This window comes from Symphalangus syndactylus, chromosome 9 (genome assembly GCF_028878055.3).
Source record: "Symphalangus syndactylus isolate Jambi chromosome 9, NHGRI_mSymSyn1-v2.1_pri, whole genome shotgun sequence".
NCBI lineage: Eukaryota > Metazoa > Chordata > Mammalia > Primates > Hylobatidae > Symphalangus > Symphalangus syndactylus.
In genome coordinates, this window is record NC_072431.2 from 97,188,790 (window position 1) to 97,212,006 (window position 23,217).

General features: G+C 39.4%; 2 protein-coding genes across 18 annotated transcripts in view; one reads left to right on the forward strand and one right to left on the reverse strand.

The window, feature by feature from the left end:
- Nucleotides 1–23,217, reverse strand: part of BBS9 (Bardet-Biedl syndrome 9) — a 517,916-nt gene that overhangs the window by 476,272 nt on the left and 18,427 nt on the right. For all 17 annotated transcript variants that reach the window (XM_055293460.2, XM_055293455.2, XM_055293456.1 and 14 more), the window contains exons 3-4: nucleotides 18,124–18,274; nucleotides 15,275–15,339 (exon numbers count right to left, since the gene is read on the reverse strand). In XM_055293460.2, coding sequence (XP_055149435.1) covers nucleotides 15,275–15,339; nucleotides 18,124–18,274 — 216 coding nt within the window. The remainder of the gene's footprint in view (nucleotides 1–15,274; nucleotides 15,340–18,123; nucleotides 18,275–23,217) is intronic.
- LOC129490052 (large ribosomal subunit protein uL11-like) lies at nucleotides 428–967 on the forward strand. Its single transcript, XM_055293467.2, has one exon. It carries the CDS (start codon nucleotides 455–457, stop codon nucleotides 950–952), a length of 498 nt encoding a protein of 165 aa, XP_055149442.1. The 5' UTR covers nucleotides 428–454; the 3' UTR covers nucleotides 953–967.

Genomic DNA, 23,217 nt, shown 5'->3' on the forward strand with positions numbered 1-23,217 from the left:
GAGCTTTTATGGGAGCAACATTTTTTCCTTGGTTTGAGGCAAATGATGATACAATATTTAGGCCTAAAATCTTAGCTATGTACATATGGAATATAACTTTTTGTTGTTGTACCTAAGAGTTGTTATTTTAGAAATGCAAATTTGTTGCCTGGTTAACAATTGCTTAGGGCAACGAAACAAGTAACTGGAAGATTAATAGACCAAATAGGGAAAAGAAAAACTATTTAAAAGCTAGCAAATGAAAATCTTTCATGTCCATGTGTGTTATGTGTCTGTGATAATATTTGGTAAATAAAGTAAATTCTAAAATTGTTGCTAAAATAGGAATAGCTTCAAAATTATCAGTTAAATATAACAAGGTATTTGCTCGCGGCTTTCGGCTCGGAGGAGGCCAAGGTGCAACTTTCTTCGGTCGTCCCGAATCCGGGTTCATCCAACACCAGCCGCCTCCACCATGCTGCCAAAGTTCGACCCCAACGAGATTAAAGTCGTATACCTGAGGTGCACCGGAGGTGAAGTCGGTGCCACTTCTGCCCTGGCCCCCAAGATCGGCCCCCTGGGTCTGTCTCCAAAAAAGGTTGGTGATGACATTGCCAAGGCAACGGGTGACTGGAAGGGCCTGAGGATTACAGTGAAACTGACCATTCAGAACAGACAGGCCCAGATTGAGGTGGTGCCTTCTGCCTCTGCCCTGATCATCAAAGCCCTCAAGGAACCACCAAGAGACAGAAAGAAACAGAAAAACATTAAACACAGTGGGAATATAACTTTTGATGAGATCGTCAACATTGTTCGACAGATGCGACACCGATCCTTAGCCAGAGAACTCTCTGGAACCATTAAAGAGATCTTGGGGACTGCCCAGTCTGTGGGCTGTAATGTTGATGGCCGCCACCCTCATGACATCATATATGACATCAACAGTGGTGCTGTGGAATGCCCAGCCAGTTAAGCACAAAGGAAAATATTTAAATAAAGGATCATTTGACAACTGGTGGAAAAAAAAAAAAAAAAACAAAAAAAAACAAGATATTTGCTTGATTGACTGTGAGCTGTTTTTGGTTTAGAGCCTCTGGATTTGGGGGTCTGCACAGGTGGACATGATGAGATCTAGAGTCATGTTCTTTTCATTTTTTTTTTTTATTTTTTTGAGACAGAGTCTCACTCTGTCACCCAGGCTGGAGTGCAGTGGCACGATCTTGGCTCACTGCAAGCTTCGCCTCCTGGGTTAACGCCATTCTCCTGCCTCAGCCTCCTGAGTAGCTGGGACTACAGGTGCCCGCCACCACACCCGGCTAATTTTTTGTATTTTTTAGTAGAGACGGGGTTTTACGGTGTTAGCCAGGATGGTCTCAATCTCCTGACTTCGTGATCAGCCCGCCTCGGCCTCCCAAAGTGCTGGGATTACAGGTGTGAGCCACCACACCCAGCCTAGAGGCATGTTCTTAGTGCCTAGACTGTCAGCTACAAGCCAGAACCAAGCCAAATATGCTCCCTTCTCCCCTGCTTTCCCTGCTTGCCTACTGGCTATTTGGAGAGGGGTTGAATCCTCCAGATATAGTCTTCACAGCCTTGTCTTCTATCCTGACCATTGCACCTGGTATGTCAGGACTCAGAGAGGCCTTGACCTTCATAGGCCTCCTGCATACCACGAGGCTACTTGGCACCCAGAATGACTAAGGGAAGACATTAAGGAGGGTACCTGTGTCATATTTTCAAAATTATTTTCAGTAATTTAAAATCTTCAAGTCATGTTATGTTAAATTAAATAATAATCAAAATGTCTGAGTCATTTATAAGTTAAAATATTGAAACATTAATTATTAAACATGAGTTTGTCTGTATACGTTGATGTTATTTTTATATGATACAGAAAAGCTACATATATTTAGATCTGTTAAAAAAACAATAATTTGAAGAAAAATCTTTCTAAAAACTTAAAAAAATAGTTTTTATCGCAAATGCTGATATAAAATTAGTTCAAAATTATTTTCTAGGGTTTTAATCAGAAATTAAGGTTACTAAGGTTTAAAATTTTAGTTGATATATGTAATTAAAGCTACTAGAGATGGAACAATTTTGTATACATAGTGTATAAACAAAAGCAAGATATGCTTTTCATGAGGAAAGTTAAAAAAGCACAAAAATATGTGTTAAAAATATTATCTGGTTTGAGGTTTCTTATAGGTTTCACACTGAAGGAGTAAAAAAATAGAAAAAAACAAGATGAATATAGAAAGCTGGAAAATGCAAAATGAAAGGTTTATGGAAATCTCGTGTGGTTAAAAGAAGCCAGATTAGATAAATTTATTTATGAGATTTTATTAAAATTAGCTTTAGTATTTATAATACACTAATACAAAAGTAAAATTTGATTTCTCTTTTGAACAAAAATGTGCATAGCATTTATTAATAAGACACAGTAAAATATTTTCATTTATGCATTGAATAAACTGCAAAAAAGGAAAAAAACGAGGAGGAAAAAGAGGCAGGATCTATCATGCTGTCTTATGTCTTATAATTGAAAGACTGAGTCTCCTCTATCAAAGACTACAGCTTTTTTCTTTTTCAAAAAAAAAGTCTTGTAATTATCACTTTGGCTAAATGAATGACCATTAATTTATGGTGATCTGTGATCCTATCTTGGTCAAGTGTTATAAAACCTTTGCCAATTTGATGGGCTCCCCAAAATCAAATTTCAGGTCAAAATTAAGTCTCTTTCAATCTCTAACTTTGGGATGCTACAGAGGGCACCTGAAGCAGCCAAAAGAGAGATAAACAGGATTATTTGAAAGGTTAAATTACATGGGAAGCACTGTCAAACACGAAATGATCTTTAATCTTCAACTTATATTTTAATGAATATGTTATTAATATGTGTACCAAAATTGTATGGGATTTCTAAAATTCTAGTATGTCTGGGCATATGCTCTCAGTCATATTTATGGTTGTTATGTTATTATAGGCCATATAAATGACAAAATTTCCTTGTCAATTATGTCTTTATAATCATTTAAAGTTATTTCCACAGTTATTGCTTAATTTTAATGCAGTTCCTGAAAACTTTACAAGCACCCAAAATCCTAGAGTATGGTATCTTTAAGGAGGTTCATGAAAGGATAGAAAGGACCCCGACAAGCACTCTTGAATACAGGTTTCTGGTAACTTTAGGATCATATAATTTGGGTGGGGTAAGAATTCTTAGAATTTAAGGCTGATCGTGGTGGCTCACGCTTGTACTCCCAGCACTTTGGGAGGCTGAGGAGGGTGGATCACAAGGTCAGGAGTTCAAGAACAGCCTGGCCAACACAGTGAACCCCATCTCTACTAAAAATAGAAAAATTAGCTGGACGTGGTGGCGGGCCCTGTAATCCCAGCTACCCAGGAGGCTGAGGAAGGAGAGTCACTTGAACCCGGGAGGCGGAGGTTGCAATGAGCTGAGATCGTGCGACTGCACTCCAGCCTGGGCAACAGAGCTAGACTCCATCTTAAAAAAAAAAGAATTCTCAGAACTTTAATGAACAGATTGACTAGTTTATAAAACTGCTAACCCAAGCAGGACAAAAATATTCAATACTAAGAAAATACTTTGTCAGATTTTCATGCTAAACTAGACAGTACTGAAATTGTTTATATATGCAATGTGAACAAACTCCATGATCCAAGTCAAAATACCTATAACTTTCAGTTATCAGTGCTGTGAACCTAAATTGGAGAAACAATTGTTATTTAAGAGGACATTAAGTCCAACATTAAGCATGGACTCATGGAGAACCTGGACAGCCACCTTGTGCTTCCTGAGTCCTTAGAGCTTTTGTTATTAAACACTCTGCATTCTATGACTCATCATGGAAGAGATAAAATTATCCAAATTAAAAATGTATTAATTGGAAGACAGTCACATAGGAATAGCTCCGATCTGCAGCTCCCAGCGTGATTGACACAGAAGATGGGTGATTTTTGCATTTCCAACTGAGCTACCTGGTTCATCTTATTAGGACTGGTTGGACAGTGGGTGCAGCCCACGGAGGGTGAGGTGAAGCAGGGTGGGGCATCACCTCACCCAGGAGGTGCAAGGGGTTGGGGGATATCCCTTTCCTAGCCAAGGGAAGCCGTGACAGACTGTACGTGGAAAAACGGGACACTCTTACCCAAATATGCCCTTTTCCAACAGTCTCAGCAAATGGCACACCACGAGATTATATCCCACACCTGGCTAGGTGAGTCCCACACCCACAGAGCCTTGCTCACTACTAGCGCAGCAGTCTGAGATCGACCTGTGAGGCAGCAGCCTGGCGGGGTGGGGGGCATCCGTCATTGCTGAGGCTTGAGTAGGTAAACAAAGCGGCCGGGGGAAGCTCGAACTTGTCGGAGCCCACCGCAGCTCAGCAAGGCCATCTGCCTCTGTAGACTCCAACTCTGGGGGCAGGGCACAGCTGAACAAAAGGCAGCAGAAACTTCTGCAGACTTAAACATCCCTACCTGACAGCTCTGAAGAGACCAGTGGTTCTCCCAGCACGGTGTTTTAGCTCTGAAAACAGACAGACTACCTCTTCAAGTGGGTCCCTGACCCCTGAGTAGCCTAACTGGGAGACACCTCCCAGTAGGGGTTGACTGACACCTCATACAGGAGGGTGCCCTTCTGGGAAGAAGCTTCCAGAGGAAGGATCAGGAAGCAATATTTGCTGTTCTGCGATATTTGCTGTTCTACAGCCTCTACTGCTGATACTCAGACAAACAGGGTCTGGAGTGGACCTCCAGCACACTCGAACAGACCTGCAGCTGAGGGACCTGACTGTTAGAAGGAAAACTAACAAACAAAAAGGAATAGCATCAACATCAACAAAAAGGACATCCACACCCAAACCCCATCTGTAGGTCACCAACATCAAAGACCAAAGGCAGATAAAACCACAAAGATGGGGAGAAACCAGAGCAGAAAAGCTGAAAATTCTAAAAACCAGAGTGCCTCTTCTCCTCTAAAGGATCGCAGCTCCTTGCCAGCAACGGAACAAAGCTTGACGGAGAACGAGTTTGACGAGCTGACAGAAGTAGGCTTCAGAAGGTCGGTAATAACAAACTTCTGCAAGCTAAAGAAGAATGTTCGAACCCATAACAAGAAAGCTAAAAACCTTGAAAAAAGATTAGATGAATAGCTAACTAGAATAAAGAGTGTAGAGAAGAAGACCTTAAATGACCTGATGGAGCTGAAAACCATGGCACAAGAACTATGTGACACATGCACAAGCTTCAATAGCCGATTCAATCAAGTGGAAGAAAGGCTATCATTGACTGAAGATCAAATTAAGGAAATAAAGCGAGAAGAGAAGTTTAGAGAAAAAAGAGTAAAAAGAAATGAACAAAGCCACCAAGAAATATGGAACTATGTAAAAACACCAAATCTACGTCCGACTGGTGTACCTGAAAGTGACGGGGAGAATGGAACCAAGTTGGAAAACACTCCTCAGGATATTATCCAGGAGAACTTCCCCAACCTAGCAAGGCAGGCCAACATTCAAATTCAGGAAATACAGAGAATGCCACAAAGATACTCCTCGACAAGAGCAAACCCAAGACACATAATTGTCAGATTCACCAAGGTTGAAATGAAGGAAAAAATGTTAACGGCGGCCAGAGAGAAAGGTCAGGTTACCCACAAAGGGAAGCCCATCAGACTAACAGCAGATCTCACGGCAGAAACTCTACAAGCCAGAAGAGAGTGGGGGACAATATTCAACATTCTTAAAGAAAAGAATTTTCAACCCAGAATCTCATATCCAGCCAAACTAAGCTTCATAAGTGAAGAAGAAATAAAATCCTTTACAGACAAGCAAATGCTGAGAGATTTCGTCACCACCAGGCCTGCCTTACAGGAGCTCCTGAAGCAAGCACTAAACATGGAAAGGAAAGACCGGTATCAGCCACCGCAAAAACATGCCAAATTGTAAAGACCATTGATGCTAGGAAGAAACTGCATCAACTAACGGGCAAAATAACCAGCTAACATCATAATGACAGGATCAAATTCACACATAACAATATTAACCTCAAATGTAAATGGCCTAAATGCCCCAGTTAAAAGACACAGACTGGCAAATTGGATAAAGAGTCCAGACCCATCAGTGTACTGTATTCAGGAGACCCATCTCATGTGCAGAGACACACGTAGACTCAAAATAAAAGGATAGAGGAAGATCTACCAAGCAAATGGAAAGCAAAAAAAAGCAGGAGTTGCAATTCTAGTCTCTGATAAAATAGACTTTAAACCAACAAAGATCAAAAGAGACAAAGAAGGCCATTACATAATGGTAAAGAGATCAATTCAACAAGAAGAGCTAACTATCCTAAATGTACATGCACCCAATACAGGAGCACCCAGATTCATAAAGCAAGTTTTTAGAGACTTACAAAGAGACTTAGACTCCCACACCATAATAATGGGAGACTTTAACACCCCACTGTCAATATTAGACAGATCAATGAGACAGAAAGTTAACAAGGATATCCAGGACTCGAACTCAGCTGTGCACCAAGCGTACCTAATAGACATCTACAGAACTCTCCATCCAAATCAACAGAGTATACACTCTTCTCAGCACCACATCGCACTTATTCAAAAATTGACCACATAATTGGAAGTAAAACACTCCTCAGCAAATGCAAAAGAACAGAAATCATAACAAACTCTCTCTCAGACCACAGTGCAATCAAATTAGAACTCAGGATTAAGAAACTCATTCAAAACTGCACAACTACATGGAAACTGAACAACCTGCTCCTGAATGACTACTGGGTACATAACGAAATGAAGGCAGAAATAAAGATGTTCTTTGAAACCAATGGGAACAAAGACACAACATACCAAAATCTCTGCACTAAATGCCCACAAGAGAAAGCAGGAAAGATCTAAAATTGACACCCTAACATCACAATTAAAAGAACTAGAGAAGCAAGAGCAAACATATTCAAAACCTAGCAGAAGGCAAGAAATAACTAAGATCAGAGCAGAACTGAAGGAAATAGAGACACAAAAAACCCTTCAAAAAATCAATGAATCCAGGAGCTGGTTTTTTGAAAAGATCAACAAAATTGATAGACCGCTAGCAAGACTAATAGAGAAGAAAAGAGAGAAGAATCAAATAGACGCAAAAAAAATGATAAAGGGGATATCACCACTGATCCCACAGAAATACAAACTACCATCAGAGAATACTATAAACACCTCTATGCAAATAAACTAGAAAATCTAGAAGAAATGGATAAATTCCTGGACATATACACCTGCCCAAGACTAAACCAGGAAGAAGTTGAATCTCTGAATAGACCAATAACAGGTTCTGAAATTGAGGCAATAATTAATAGCGTACCAACCAAAAAAAGTCCAAGACCAGACGGATTCACAGCCGAATTCTACCAGAGGTACAAAGAGGAGCTGGTACCATACCTTCTGAAACTATTCCAATCAATAGAAAAAGAGGGAATCCTCCCTAAATCATTTTATGAGGCCAGCATCATCCTGATACCAAAGCCTGGCAGAGACACAGCAAAAAAAGAGAATTTTTAGACCAATATCCCTGAGGAACACTGACACAAAAATCCTTAATAAAATACTGGCATACCAAATCCAGCAGCACATCAAAAAGCTTATCCACCACGATCAAGTCAGCTTCATCCCTGGGATGCAAGGCTGGTTCAACATATGCAAATCAATAAACATAATCCATCATATAAACAGAACCAATGACAAAAACCACATGATTATCTCAATAGATGCAGAAAAGGCCTCTACAAAATTCAACAACCCTTCATGCTAACAACTCTCAATAAACTAGGTATTGATGGAACGTATCTCAAAATAATAAGAGCTACTTATGAGAAACCCACAGCCAATATCATACTGAATGGGCAAAAACTGGAAGCATTCCCTTTGAAAACAGGCACAAGACAGGGATGCCCTCTCTCACCACTCCTATTCAACATAGCGTTGGAAGTTCTGGCCAAGGCAATCAGGCAAGAGAAAGAAATAAAGGGTATTCAATTAGGAAAAAAGGAAATCAAATTGTCCCTGTTTGCAGATGACATGACTGTATATCTAGAAAACCCCATCATCTCAGCCCAAAATCTCCTTAAGCTGATAAGAAAATTCAGCAAAGTCTCAGGATACAAAATCAATGTGCAAAAATCACAAGCATTCCTATACATCAGTAATAGACAAACAGAGAGCCCAAATCATGAGTGAACTCCCATTCACAACTGCTACAAAGAGAATAAAATACCTAGGAATCCAACTTACAAGGGATGTGAAGGACCTCTTCAAGGAGAACTACAAACCACTGCTCAATGAAATAAAAGAGGACACAAACAAATGGAAGAACATTCCATGCTCATGGATAGGAAGAATCAATATAGTGAAAATGGCCATACTGCCCAAGGTAATTTATAGATTCAATGCCATCCCCATCAAGCTACCAATGACTTTCTTCACAGAATTGGAAAAAAACACTTTAAAGTTCATATGGAACCAAAAAAGAGCCTACATTGCCAAGTCAATCCTAAGCAAAAAGAACAAAGCTGGAGGCATCATGCTACCTGACTTCAAACTATACTACAAGGCTACAGCAACCAAAACAGCATGGTACTGGTACCAAAACAGAGATATAGACCAATGAAACAGAACAGAGCCCTCAGAAATAACACCACACAACTACAACCATCTGATCTTTGACAAACCTGACAAAAACAAGAAATGGGGAAAGGATACCCTATTTAATAAGTGGTGCCGGGAAAACTGCCTAGCCATATGTAGAAAGCTGAAACTGGATCCCTTCCTTACACCTTATACAAAATTAATTCAAGATAGATTAAAGACTTAAATGTTAGACCTAAAACCATAAAAACCCTAGAAGAAAACCTAGGCAATACCATTCAGGATGCAGGCATGGGCAAGGACTTCATGAGTTAAAAAAAAAAAACTACCAGCAGCGTGAACAGGTAACCTACAGAATGGGAGAAAGTTTTTGCAATCTACCCATCTGACAAAGGGCTAATATCCATAATCTACAAAGAACTTAAACAAATTTACAGGAAAAAAACAACCCCATCAAAAAGTAGGCAAAGGATATGAACACACACTTCTCAAAAGAAGACATCTATGCACCCAACAGACACATGAAAAAATGCTCATCATCACTGGTCATCAGAGAAATGCAAATCAAAACCACAATGAGATACCATCTCACATCAGTTAGAATGGCGATCATTAAAGTCAGGAAGCAACAGATGCTGGAGAGGATGAGGAGAAATAAGAACGCTTTCACACTGTTGGTGGAAGTGTAAACTAGTTCAACCATCATGGAAGACAGTGTGGCAATTCCTCAAGGATCTGAAACTAGAAATACCATTTAACCCAGCAATCCCAATACTGGGTATACCCAAAGGATTATAAATCATGCTACTATAAAGACACATGTATACGTATGTTTTTTGCAGCACTATTCACAATAGCAAAGACTTGGAACCAACCCAAATGTCCATCAATGATAGACTGGATTAAGAAAATGTGGCCCATATACACCATGGAATACTATGCAGCCATAAGAAAGGATGAGTTCATGTCCTTTGCAGGGACATGGATGAAGCTGGAAACCATCATTCTGAGCAAACAATCACAAGGACAGAAAACCAAACACTGCACGTTCTCACTCATAGGTAGGAATTGAACAATGAGAACACTTGGACACAGGGTGGGGAACATCACATACCAGGGCCTGTCGTGCGGTGGCGTGCAGGGGAAGGGATAGCATTAGAAGAAATACCTAATGTAAATGACGAGTTAATGGTGGCAGCAAACCAACATGGCACATGTATACCTATGTAACAAACCTGCACATTGTACATGTACCCTAGAACTTAAAGTATAATAAAAAAAAAAGTATTAATTGGTGTGGTGACAGTTTCATGTTGCTAAAAGAGTTTACAACCAATGTTTGCTTTTCAAACCCATATTCCTGGAAAGACAACCAAAATTTCAGGTACATTTCTGCTAGCTGATGAGCCATTTAAACATTTATAGAAAGATTTCATTCAATTATCATTTTCAATGCATGTTTTCTGGTTGTATAAAAGCTTTCCCATGTAAGAGGGCTGATGTTATAACATTAGCTCTATTTGTCGAAGTGTATCTCTACCAGGTAAAGAAAGCTTTTCACAGTCTGCTGACTGAGGACAATCAACCCCTTCAAAATCTAGAACACAAAGATTCAATCTTCTGAGAATACCAGAGAAAGACCGCCCTTGCCATCTACATTGCAGCAAAACTTTGGGACCTTGAAATTTTGAGTTAATAATCTCACAACTCAAAAGGGCCCCTCCACTCTTGGAACTGTACACCCATTTGCAACCTTAAAGTAAAGCTAAACAGGAAAGTTTCTCCCCAGAAGACGATGGCATCCATGATATAGACAGCTTTTTCTCAAGATCACAGATCAAGACTTCTCTGCTATCAGGAGACTCTTACCTATTTTTTTCTTGCTTATGCTTCCATGAACAATAGAAGTGAAAAGAGGGTCTGTTGTGTGCATTCATAGAGTATACTTTAATTTGTGAAGGATTTTGCAGCCAGCCTTATACATGGACAATCTTATGCCTCAATAGATAAAAGATGAAGGCCCAATGCAGGTGAAAAATTTTAATGACACATTTGTTGCCTCATAATCAGTCAGAAACAGGACATTGGTCCACTCCTCTTAACCTACATCCTAGGTTAAAGAGAACATTTCCAGGAAGTCTTCATTCTTCTAAATAGACATCATTTGTTAGGTCTCCTTTTCCTTGGTTTGAAGTAAATGAGGTAATGATTAGAAATGTATCCCTCATGATAGGCTTTATAGCAGATTCTACCCTAAAGGCTACAGTCACACAACAGACTTTATATTCTCTTATGAAAGTTATGCTAAATAATAGAACTGCTCTAGATTACTTACTGGCTAAACAGCAGTATCTGTGCACTTGCTGGCACTTCCTTTTGGCCATGGAGAAATGCATCACATTGGGCATTATAGAGATTCAGTTACAAGGGACTAACGAAGACACTGCTTATTTAAAACAGACTCTTTATCTAGCTCATTCTTTGATCTACTTAATTTTAGTTGGTTTGGTTAATGGGGACCCTGGCTAAGAAGCATGCTCCAAACTCTTGGTATTATCCTCCTGATAGTCAAAATAGTAATCTCCCTAGTGTGCTATATTCTCTCAAAAGTTTTAAATGTTTGCATGCAGCCATCTCTAGAGTGCCACATGATCTCTCTTCAACTAGAAGGACAATAGCTTAAAAAGATGCGTGACCATGAGGGCACTGTAACCTATGAATGACATCCTGAGACCAGAAACCCAAAATTGATGTTAACTGAGAGTGGAACTAAGGCCCTAAGTTTTGGTCACACTCTCACCTATGTGAGAACCTGACTAAAAGGGGGAAGTTTTAAAATAAAATTATGGAAGGCCATTGTTTTGGACTGAACTCATGCCCTAGGTCCCAACAGACAAGACCAAGCCAAAATGAAGTCACTCATGTTAAATGTGACAAAATCAAAATAAGATCCTAGAACAGACCAGGTTTTGTTTTTCTCCTATAAACAGGACATTCCAGCATAAGGAAGTACCCTCTACTCTAACCTTTACAAAAAATAACCTGAATTCCTTGTTCCTACCTTACAAAATCTACTGTTCTGCTATTTCTCATGGGTTTTGAGATGAAATAAGTACATTTACAATGGTGATAGTGACATCAATGACTAGTTGTGGTCAATCTCTCAAAATTGAGAGGACGACCAAAAGAGGAAAATTGTTAAATCAAGTTTAGCCTACAGCTGCCTCCTTACATCTTTTAAGTTCAGCCTAAAGGTTTCTCTGTACATAGTGAACTATAACCCAAATGGAGGTATAAATAGACTGTAACCTACTCTTGTGCCAATCACTGAGTTTTGGCCATTCAAAGGAGGCCAATTGTTCAAACCATGTTCAAATAAGGTAAACATCAAGCTGTAACCAACCTGGCCGTTTCTGTACCTCATTCCATTTTCTGTACATCTCTTTCCTTTTTCTGTCTGTCACTTTCCTTTTTCTGTCTATAAATCGTCTTCTACCATGTGGCTGTGCTGGAGTCTCTCTGAGCCTACTCTGGCTCAAGAGGCTGCCCAATTCACAAATCATTCTTTGCTCAATTAAACTCTGTTATATTTCATTTGACTAAGGTTTTTCTTTTAACAACATCTACAACCAGATCCCTCTGAATAAGAAAAGCACCTATACATGCCTGCTAGCCAAAATGCAAGCAGGAACATTAGGAACTCATGTCAATGAACATAGGTGTCAGCGGCCAATATTTAAACTTGGCATGAAACGACACTAGGCTTTGTGTAAAAACTCCAAATGCACTGATACATCTTTAATGTCAGGTAATAGCACTTTAAAATTTAATAATGCAACTATGGAGAAAAAGACAATTTTCCATAGATAACTACCTTGGAATAAAAGTATTTGGGAATCTATTATTTCTGACCATTTTCTCCCTAAAAAAGCATCAGTGACATAATATTAAAATTATTTACATAGGTTTTACCCTGGGATATATGGACTGAATATAGCATACATGATTATAGTCTACATACATTATAAAGTTTCATCAATTAGAAAATACATGAATATTCAAACATTTATGCAACAGGCCTTACTTAAACAAGATCTGATTTAAACCAAAAAATTCTCTGGAAAATCAAAGGTCACTTTGACAACAGTTTTCGGTGCAATTTTAGGTAACTGCTGAGCAATCTAAGGATGTTAAACTCAAAGCCATTACAGATGAAGTAAGTTAGATTACGTAAGACTGTCAAAAGTAAAGAACCACATCTTTTTTGCCCTCCTCATGGAAACCATTAAAATTCTATAAATATGTCAGATGCTTGGTAAATGCTTCTTGAGAAGTACACATTTTTTGTAAAATAATATTTAAAACAACATAATCAGTATGGCTTACATTCACACATCTGTAACCATTTATTCGGAAACTGAAGCCCATCAGAAAGAAATCTGAGATGCCATGTGATGCTTTCTCTTTACCAACTTCAGGTCAGCAAGACCCTGTTTTTTCTCTATATTAAGCATACATTTGATGACACATAACCCACCAAAAAGAACTTAGCAAAATAGCCTCTGACTATTAACGGTTGTTAGGCATGTCCAGGAGACTGACCTTAGAAGGTCTCCTCTAGTTTGAAAATATTTGAGAAGGGAGCAGTTGAAGAAAAGGATGTCAAGTTCAGCTCACACGTTTGTCTGCTGACACTAGTGGTTTCACTTAAATTAGAAAATGTTTGTGCTTCCCCTGTTACAGTAAAAGCTAGGTAAAAGTTCAATCTGGAACTTCAAGAAACATATTCAAGAGAACAAAAACATTCCCATGCTTCTCAATTTAAGCCAAGCCAGGAAAAATATACAAATTGTCAGCTCACATCACAAGAGGCTGAAGAAATGAGAGACAGAAGGGAAGTGAGGTGGGGCATAAGAGAATGCAGTTTGGACAACTCCTAGTCCCCAGAGAATACAAAGCTTTTAAATGAACACAAAGAATAAAAGAGCTATAAAATCACCATTCCCATAGCAAATAACTTTCATTTTCAACACTTACTTGAAGGATATAAATGTGCCATAAACAAATTGTCACCTAATATGCCAGTTTCTTTGAGTATGTTTTTTTGATAAGTACACATTTTATCCCTCCAGAGGCATCTGTCTTTTTGGCCCATAGTTCAAGCAGGACCAGGGAAGGCCTAGTGTCTAATCGAATTTCTAGCTTCTAAGGTACCCTCCTCTCTGCCCTGCTTAGAGCCCCCATGGAGCCTTCAGAAGCAACTAATTCCCAAAGAAGTACTCTGGGCAACTATAACTGCAGGCAAGTTCTCCTCCATGGGTTGTGTAACCCACTTAGTAAAATAACAGGCTTACGGACAAAAACAGAAGAACAACTAGATCCATGCAATAAAGTAGCCTATATCGTATGATAATACCTTCTCCATTTACTCTGGCATACTAAATAAATGCCCTGTCGCTAGGAGGAGCAACATGAAACCATGTCCTTTACCATAAAATCAATGAGAGCACACTTTATCAGGCCTCTGACATAAACACAATGGGAAATAAAATGATAGTGGTAACAGAGAAGGGGACGAAAACAGCACATGGTGAAGAGTAACAAAGAAAGCCACTGTCAATTGCCTCAGCACTACCCAGAAATTTGTCCATTCATTCATTCAACAAGTATTTACTGGATGTCTACCATATACCACGCCAGGTTACCAGGCCTGCCTTGGAAATCTAAAAGATCTTCACCCTGAAAAGAGACTGCCTAAGAATATCCAACTCAGTGAGTAAATATGCATCATTACTCAAATTGAAAGCAAAACACAAAGAAAGCCCAAATGAAGAGAATAAGTCTGAGAAATCCAAATCCTAGAGGGTAACATTTACAGCAAGCTCCAAAGGAGAGGATCTCTGGTATAAGGAACAGCCTCACAGACACTTAGTTTTCTCATACCCATAAAAAAATGCCCCCAACACTGACATCCATTAAAATAACTCTCAACTTGAACTAAACTTATCTAATAACTGAAATAACAATTTTTAAGTTATATCTTACATTTAATAAAGGCCAAAATAAAATATAATAAAAACCAAACCACATACTATAATTTTAATAAAAACCAAACCGCATACTATACTTGTACCCACAGAACCATGTTAGAGAATGAAACCTGATGAAGCCTGACTGAGTGAAGACAACCAAAAACCAAGAAATTGGAACTGTAAAGAGAAAATACTTGAGGTTCACCAAAGAAAATGTACTTCAAACCACTATGACTTAGCATCTAATCAATTTTGTTATTGTAGAACATTTCTTAAGACTCAAGTGTCCTAAGTACCCAGAATTGGCCTCTATTAGTCACAGGCAATCCTGGAAACAATTCTGGAGAGGCTGGTGATTAAGAGGAATCCTCTGCTAGAAAGATACATATACACAGAAATAGTAAACCATGAAAATGTTATAGCCTAAGTATCTGAAAGAATAAATGAAAAATGGGAAAATGTTAACCAAAACAAGAAAACATTCAACTAAATGTTTTGTGTTCTCTACCAAGTCAGCACTAGGGAATATCTATTCTCATATAACATTAAGCCCAATTTGTAATATAAATTCTACATTGGTAAAAATGTTTCTTACCTGAGACAGAGTAGATACAAAGTTTTCTAGAATGTAACACAGCCAAATGTAGCATTTCAGTACCTCTGAAAAACAGAGAAAGTTTTTAAAGTTTTCCAATATTAGTTCTAGATGTAACCAAAAAGTTGTAAAATAATTTCAAAAAGATGTCATAACCACAGCCATTGTGAGTAAACAAAAAAATTCATTAGATAACATTCTAAACTGAAAAATAAATATAACAATAAACAGTCAATCTGACAACCCCAGAGGCTCAAGTACTCTGCCTCAAGGCACTGCCTTCAGATTGAAGCCAACAAAGCTTCCAAGAAAAAGTCAGATCTGAGGTCCCTCCCTAAGTGCTATTTCTTTCAACAAAGAAATCCAAGTTCTAGTCCTGGCTTTCTGACTAATTCACCTGTGACTTTCGGCAAGTCACTTAAATCTCCCTGAGCCTATTTCTCATGAAAAACAAGAGGTTCAATGAAAGGAAATAAAATAATGTGAAAGCATCTTGTAAAGGTTAAAACATCACAAAACACCAATCATTATTACAAGTAGCATATATCACTTCCATATCTGAAATTTTATTACAAGTATTGAAAATATTTCTGTTTGGACTAAATCTCAAATAGAAATAAACTACCAATATCACCACTACAATTCCCAGCCTATCTCAAGTGGTTTCCAGAAACAATAGCATGGCACAGTCTAGAGACCCTAAATTCAGTTTTCAAGGATCAAGCCAGGGGTTGTTAATGAGTAAAGAGTGTAAATGGTTGTGATTAACTGGAGACTGAATCAGACTAAAAGAGGTGGCTATTACTTGGTTCTGGGCTTGGGGCCAGAGCCCCACATTTTTCAAGAAAAGCCGGAAAGCATTGGGTTTTATGTGAAATCTCTTGGTTCTTAAATGTTGACAGCTCTTTTAAATTTAAAATACTGAGCAGGTGGCCAGGTGTAATGGCTCACACCTGTAATCCCAGCACTGGGAGGCTGGGGGCGGGGGGCGGGGGGGCAGATCTCCTGAGATCAGAAGTTCTACACCAGCCTGGCCAACATGGTGAAACCCTGTCTCTACTAAAAATACAAAAATTAGCCAGGCATGGTGGCACGTGCCTGTAGTCCCAGCTACTTGGGAGGCTGAGGCAGGAGAATTGCTTGAACCTGGGAGGCGGAGGTTGCAGTAAGCTGAGATCGCGCCATTGCACTCCAGTCTGGGCGACGAGAGTGAAACTTTGCCTCAAAATAAAATAAAATACTGAGCAGGCTCACATGTACAAGCAGGCCTCCAGTGTACAACCCCTGATACAGACTCTGTTCTAAACTGCAAGGACTATAATTGAAGTCTGCAGACCTAGATGGGGGTTCTGACTCTGCACCTTACTATATGTATGATCATTTAAACTTTCAGAGTGTTAGTATCTTATTTACAAATAAGAATCTTATTAGATAACATCTGCAAAACGTTGTTACAATTAATATATACTCATAATTTGCTCTACTAGTAGAAAATGCAAATATACATGACTATCACATAATCAGTATCACCTCTGGAAATTTTGTATATGTACCCTGGACATTCAAAACAAGTTTTCCACCATGCTCAGGAAAAGAGCATGATGTCATAGAAAGGCCTAGTATACTATCTACTTATTAACGTTAACTTCCTCCCCTTCCACTGTGATCACATAGATGAGGGCTATACTTAAGGACTACTATACAGAATGATTATTGGCTGTCTTTCACTTTTTTTAATGGTAAGGTAAAAACACTTTTTAGCAGGAAGGATGCTTTTGTCTCCTTACTTTGTAAATCCATCACACCTAATATGTCCTAGGTACATGATGGGCACCTAATCATCATCTGCTTTTAGATGGAGTAGATATTTACCAACCACATCGGTCACAAAATCTCCCCAGTCCAGCCTGTCACAAAGCATAAAAGTCTCATCTCACATCCCAGCCTAAAGCATCTAAGCTACAGCTTCCCAACAGAATAAAACATATCACTAGAAGAGGGTGAATGCTCATGAGTGGTTGTTTGGTTTTCAAGCAGGAGTTACAGCCCTGACTAAATGGCACCTGGGGCCAATAAATTATGATAAACAAATGTAGAATGCCAAAATCCAGAGCTTAGGGCACTGCCCAGATTTAAAAAGGCAAAAGGGATCTCAAAAAGAGGAGGCAAACCAACTCTGGCTACTTGATAAGAGTTCACCATACTTCTAAATGATTAAGAAATACAAGCTTAATTTTAAGAACGTTTGTGTATGAAAATAAGAGGATCAGCAATATCATCAGTAAATAAAAAGCAGACATATTACCCAAAGTTCAAACTAATAAACAGTTTTCTAAAATAAATCAGATTTAAGAATAAAGCACTTTGAAACAAAGCTCTTGTAGGGGGAAGACTTACTTTGTGGGTTGAACTGACTTCTTTCGAGAAACGATAGGGCCTCTCTACCCCAAATAAGTATTCATTTTAAAACCTCAAAGCTATGAACCAAAAAGTAATGGTTATCTGCTACTTCATCTAATTATAAACGGACACTTATATAACTTTAAATATGTAGATACTTCTTATTTATTTCTTTATTTGGTTATTTTCAAAAGCTTATCTCGTTGTCTTTAAGCTTCTGATAATGTCAGGCATGTTAAGTCTATTACTATTAAAAGGCCCTAAATTATTATCTCTTAAATGTATAGTTTCCACATAAAAAGCATTCCATACATGAGAAACACCTAGGTGACAATATCCAGAAAATATATTTAATTCATGGATAGTCTTCTTTGAAGAATACACAAAAGTGACACTGTAAAGGATTGACATACTCCAAGTAAAATACCAGAATTAGTGGGCTTACTTACGAAACAAACTTTCCTACTTCCACTTGAAGTACTGGATCTCGTAGATCCACTTCTAGAAGCAAATCTTCGGCTTGAGCTCCATCTCCTGTTTTTGCAGGATGGGGGCTAAAGATCCTTAGGTATCCCATAAAGCTACCCACAATTATTTTATCTGTAGAGAATTTAAAAAAAAATAGAGGGAGAAACAAACATTAGCAAATCTCTTAGGAAATAAGCTTTCTAATGTGTAAGGAGAAATCTAAAAATTAAGAGAATTCAGTCTTGCTTTACATACAAAGGCCACTCTGTCAAAGAAGGTGTAATTAAAGTGTACTTATTTTAATAACACACAGCTTTCATAAATAGCTTTACATCCCTACAGTCAAATGTACTAACATATTGCATTTTTTCCTAAACCTTTATTTGGTATCAAAGTCATAATTTAACTCAATCAAAGCAAGCCCCTTTATCACAGGACTAGTACAATGTTGTAAACTGATTCGACCATAGAGGCCAACTCTATAACTGCTTGTGGCTGTCGAAAACACTGTATTAAAAAGGATTGAGTCGTCACTAGATAGAGTGCCTTGATTAGCAATGTTTCATCTTAAATACAAGCGGGGGAAATGATAGAATGGGTGTTGTAAGTTAAATTGTGTCCCCCCAAAAAAAGATATGTTAAAGTCATAACCCCAGGTACCTCTGAATGTGACCTGATTTGGAAACAGAGTCTTTGCACATGTAATCAAGTTAAAATGAGGTCCAGTTAATTAGATGTGTGATCGAACTCGATTAGTGTCCTTTAAGAGGACTGAGCAGAGACATGGAGGGAATGCCATGCAAAGCTGGGTGCAGTGGCATGCCCCCGTAGTCCCAGCTACTTGGGAGACTGAGGTGGAAGGACTGCTTGAGCCAAGGAGTTCAAGGCTGCAGTGAGCTCTAATCGTGCCACTGTACTCTAGCCTGGGCGAAAAAACAAGACCTTGTCACTGAAAAAAAAAAAAAAAAAAAAAGGCTGGGTGCAGTGGCTATGCCTGTAATCCTAGCACTTTGGGAAGCCGAGGCAGGCAGATCACCTGAAATCAGGAGTTCGAGACCAGCCTGGCCAACATGTTGAAACCCTGTCTCTACCAAAAATAGAAAAAAATAGCTGGGTGTGGTGGTGCATGCCTGTAATCCCAGCTACCCAGGAGGCTGAGGCAGGAGAATCATTGGAATCCAGGAGGTGGAGGCTGCACTGAGCCGAGACAGTGCCACTGTACTCCAGCGTGGGTGACAGAGCGAGACTCCATCTCAAGAAAAACAAAATCCTCATAATAACCCTATGAGAGAGGAATAATCCTGGGAACTTAAATACTGGAGGCTTACAAGGTCTCTAGAGCCATGCCCATTCCTGTCCCCACTAAAAGCTTGTTCAGTTCAACTCTGCCTGCATTGGGAAAGCTATCTTACATTCATTTCCGTACCTTCTGTACTTAAATTTATCAGTTTCACAATTTATCACTTGTGGCCAAAAAAAAAGATAACTGATATAGAAATGAGCACTAGAAAATAAACTGCAGGCATGAAAACATGCAAGCGTATTTGGAATTGGTTCTTCTTTTTTCTTTTTTTTTTTTTTTCTTTGAGACAGGGTCTCACTCTGTTGCCCAGGCTTGAGTACAGTGATGCAATCACAGCTTGTTGCAGCCTCAACCTCCCAGGCTCAATTGACCCTCCCACCTCAGCCTCCTGAGTAGCTGGGAATACAGGCATGTGCCTCCATGCCCAGCTAATTTTTGTATTTTTTGTAGGGATGTGGTTTCGCCGTGTTGTCTGGGCTGGTCTCAAACTTCTGGACTCAAGCAATCCACCTGCCTTGGCCTCCAAACTATGGGAACTGGTTCTTGACCTGAAATGGGGTACAAAACAGTAAGATTCCTTGTGGGGACAGAGTAACTTTATTTTAAATGCTAATCTGCCATGTGACTCCTGACTAAACTCAAGTCCAAGATCTCCTCCAAGATCTCTAGTTGATGTACCACTCTTTATGCAGAAACACCTATTCATTGTAAGTTTTGCCTTTCCTCCAAAACAGCACTTGATGTTGCTGCATACATCATAGGCTGTGACACTCATAGCCACCTACACATTCTTTCCAGAGCATGTATACTTTTTTCCCCCAAGAAACAAGCCCTGGGTCTGGGGGTTGGGGTGTGGAGAGCTACCTCTCTTGCAACTGCCCAGGACATTTCTGCCCATAAATTCACCTAATAAATCACTGTATACTGACGAACTGGATTTGTCTGTCTCAATCTTTGGTTCTCGGCTCCTTCAGTATTTGGGGGCCACTTTGCATACATGCCCTTTCACAGGACACTCCCACTCATGTTCTAGGTGGAGTTAAGTATCACTGTACATTGTAACAGAACAATTAATAAAGTTATCATCTCTAGTCATCTGGGACCCTGTGTCCATTGCAGGTGAAACTCTAGTAGACTGGACAGCTGCTGCCATAGGCCAGCTGAACAAGGAGGAACACCAAACCACATGTAAGATAGCTTTATCGAAGGGCATTGGATAATTTAAAATAAAAGAATGATAGGTTTAAATCTCAAAATTGTCATCTAAGGGTAAAGAATAAAACTCAGGGTCTTTGGTACTCTGCAGAAACATTTCTCACCACTTACTACTCAGATAGTGGGGCTTAACCACTGAGAAGCTAATTCAGAGACTGATTCTTTAAGTTTTAAATTACAATAACAAATGACTTGACAAATCTCTCCAGCCTTCTTAAGTAAAAGTAAAGGCACTGATCAGGAAGAATGGAATTATACTGTTACAATGGAGTCCAGAAGGGTTGGAGAAGACTTAAACCTTTAAACCTTCCTAAAACATTCCCCACTGAGCTTCCCATGTATCCTGTTATGCCCTAAATCCCCACTTTTACTCACTAAATAACCAAGATTCATGGATAGGTCAATATAGCCCTATCTTCAGGGATAAGAGGAGGTCAGGATGGCCAAGTCCACATGGTAACAAGCTAACCCACTGAAACAAAATGTATATGTATGATTATTAAAATACTTTGCAGGACTATTATAGTAACCAGATCTCAGATAAGTCTGACTGTCACAGATTGCAAGCTACAATTAAATATGGGATTCCCCAGGAATTAATGAACACGTAGGCATTAAATGAAAAGCCATTAGTCTTATTTGCCTTCTACTCCAATTCTAGTAATAAACTTTCCCTCCAGGCCACAGGTTGGCATGTAATCTAAATTGTATTATTCAGATCCTCTCTCTCTCCCTCATTCTCACTATCTCTCTCAAGAGTCTGAATCTTGAGTTGAGAGAATTAGGAAAGTAAGTACCACTTTAAATGCATGGGGTGTTCAATTTCAATTGTACTATCAAGATTAACAAGGAATCCTTCTGTGTTTTACTCGACTTCTTCTAAAGCAATTTCAGGATCCCTGTAAATCTTCTCTCACTGTCTGATCACCTAAAAAAAAGTAGAAGTCAACTGACATTACTGTTGCAACTTCCCAACTTGACCTGCAAATTTCTCTACATCTGTATACATTCTTACCTTCTTTCCTCTGGCACTGCGGAAAAAAGTTTCCACATCTGTGCAAGGTTAATCCTTCAATCTGCACACCTGATCTCATCTCTGACTGTCCTCTCTGGGTCCCTGCTCCATCAATGAAAGCCTCTACCCTACACATTGAATTTTTCCCACTTCTCTTGACCCTACATGGCCTCCAAATCATCATCCTCCCTTCTTCGATTCACAGCTAAGTTTCTTTAAAGAGCCATAAATAGTCTCCCCACCGCCCACTCACTCCCCATTCATACATTGCAAATCTAGATCGCATTGCCATTGTGCCCACGCATCCACTCTTGTCACGGACACTAATGAACCACTTGCTGCTAAAGAGCATGAAAACTTTTAGGCCAGGCTCTGTGGCTCACGCCAATAATCCTGGCACTTTGAGAGACCAAGGCAGGAGGATCGCTTGAGCCCAGGAAGTTCAAGACCAGCCTGGGCAACACAAGGAGACACCGTCTCTACAAAAAAAATAAAAATAAAAATTAGCCAGGCATGGTAGGGCACACCTGGGAGGTTGAGGCTGCAGTGAGCCATGATCACGCCACTGCACTCCATCCTGGGCAGCAGAGCAAGACCCTGCCTCCATTAAAAAAAAAAAAAAAAGGGCCATGTGCAGTGGCTCATGCCTGTAATCCCAGGACTTTGGGAGGCCGAAGCAGGTGGATCACCCAAGGTCAGGAATTTGAGACCAGCCTGGCCAACATGGCAAAACCTTGTCTCTACTAAAAATACAAAAATTAGCTGGGCATGGTGGCAGGCACCTGTAATCCCAGCTACTTGGGAGGCTAAGGCAGGAGAATTGCTTAAACCCGGGAGGTGGAGATTGCAGGGAGCCAAGATTGCACCACTGCACTCCAGCCTGGGCCACAGAGTGAGACTCTGTCTTATAAAAAAAAAAAAAAGAAGAAGAAGAAGAAGAAACATTAAAAAAAAAAAAACTTTTCAGTCCTCGTATCACTAAACCTTGCTTCCCAGGTACCAGCCTAATTAGTTTTCCTGCCACTCTGCCTGCTCTTTTCAGAATTTATTACTCTTCCCTCACTTTCCCCGTTGATCCTCATATTCTCCAGGTTACAGTCCTATATCTCCTCCCCTCTTATTCCAACTTCTCTCCCTGTACATTTTCACCTGTTCTCAGAACTCCAAATATAAACACCATATTGTTCATCCCCAAATCTCTACCTCTATTCTGTATACTAGACATTTCTATCTTAAACAGAGCATATCCAAAACTGCTCTTGTTAACTTTCCATTCTATAAGATCAACAAAAATAATTCTCAAACTTGAGAATGCCAGCATTCAATTTTGGAGCTTATCAAAAATTAGGAAACCTAAGTCACACCACCCCACCTACCCCTGGAGAATGCAATCTTATAGCATCTCTTGTGTCTGGGATAGAAAATCTTCATATATAATAATCACCCCATGATATTATGACACAGGTATCCAGGCTTTGGAACACAATGATCAGTGTTGTCTATGTGGAACACACATATGTAATGATTGTTGTATAGCAAGCT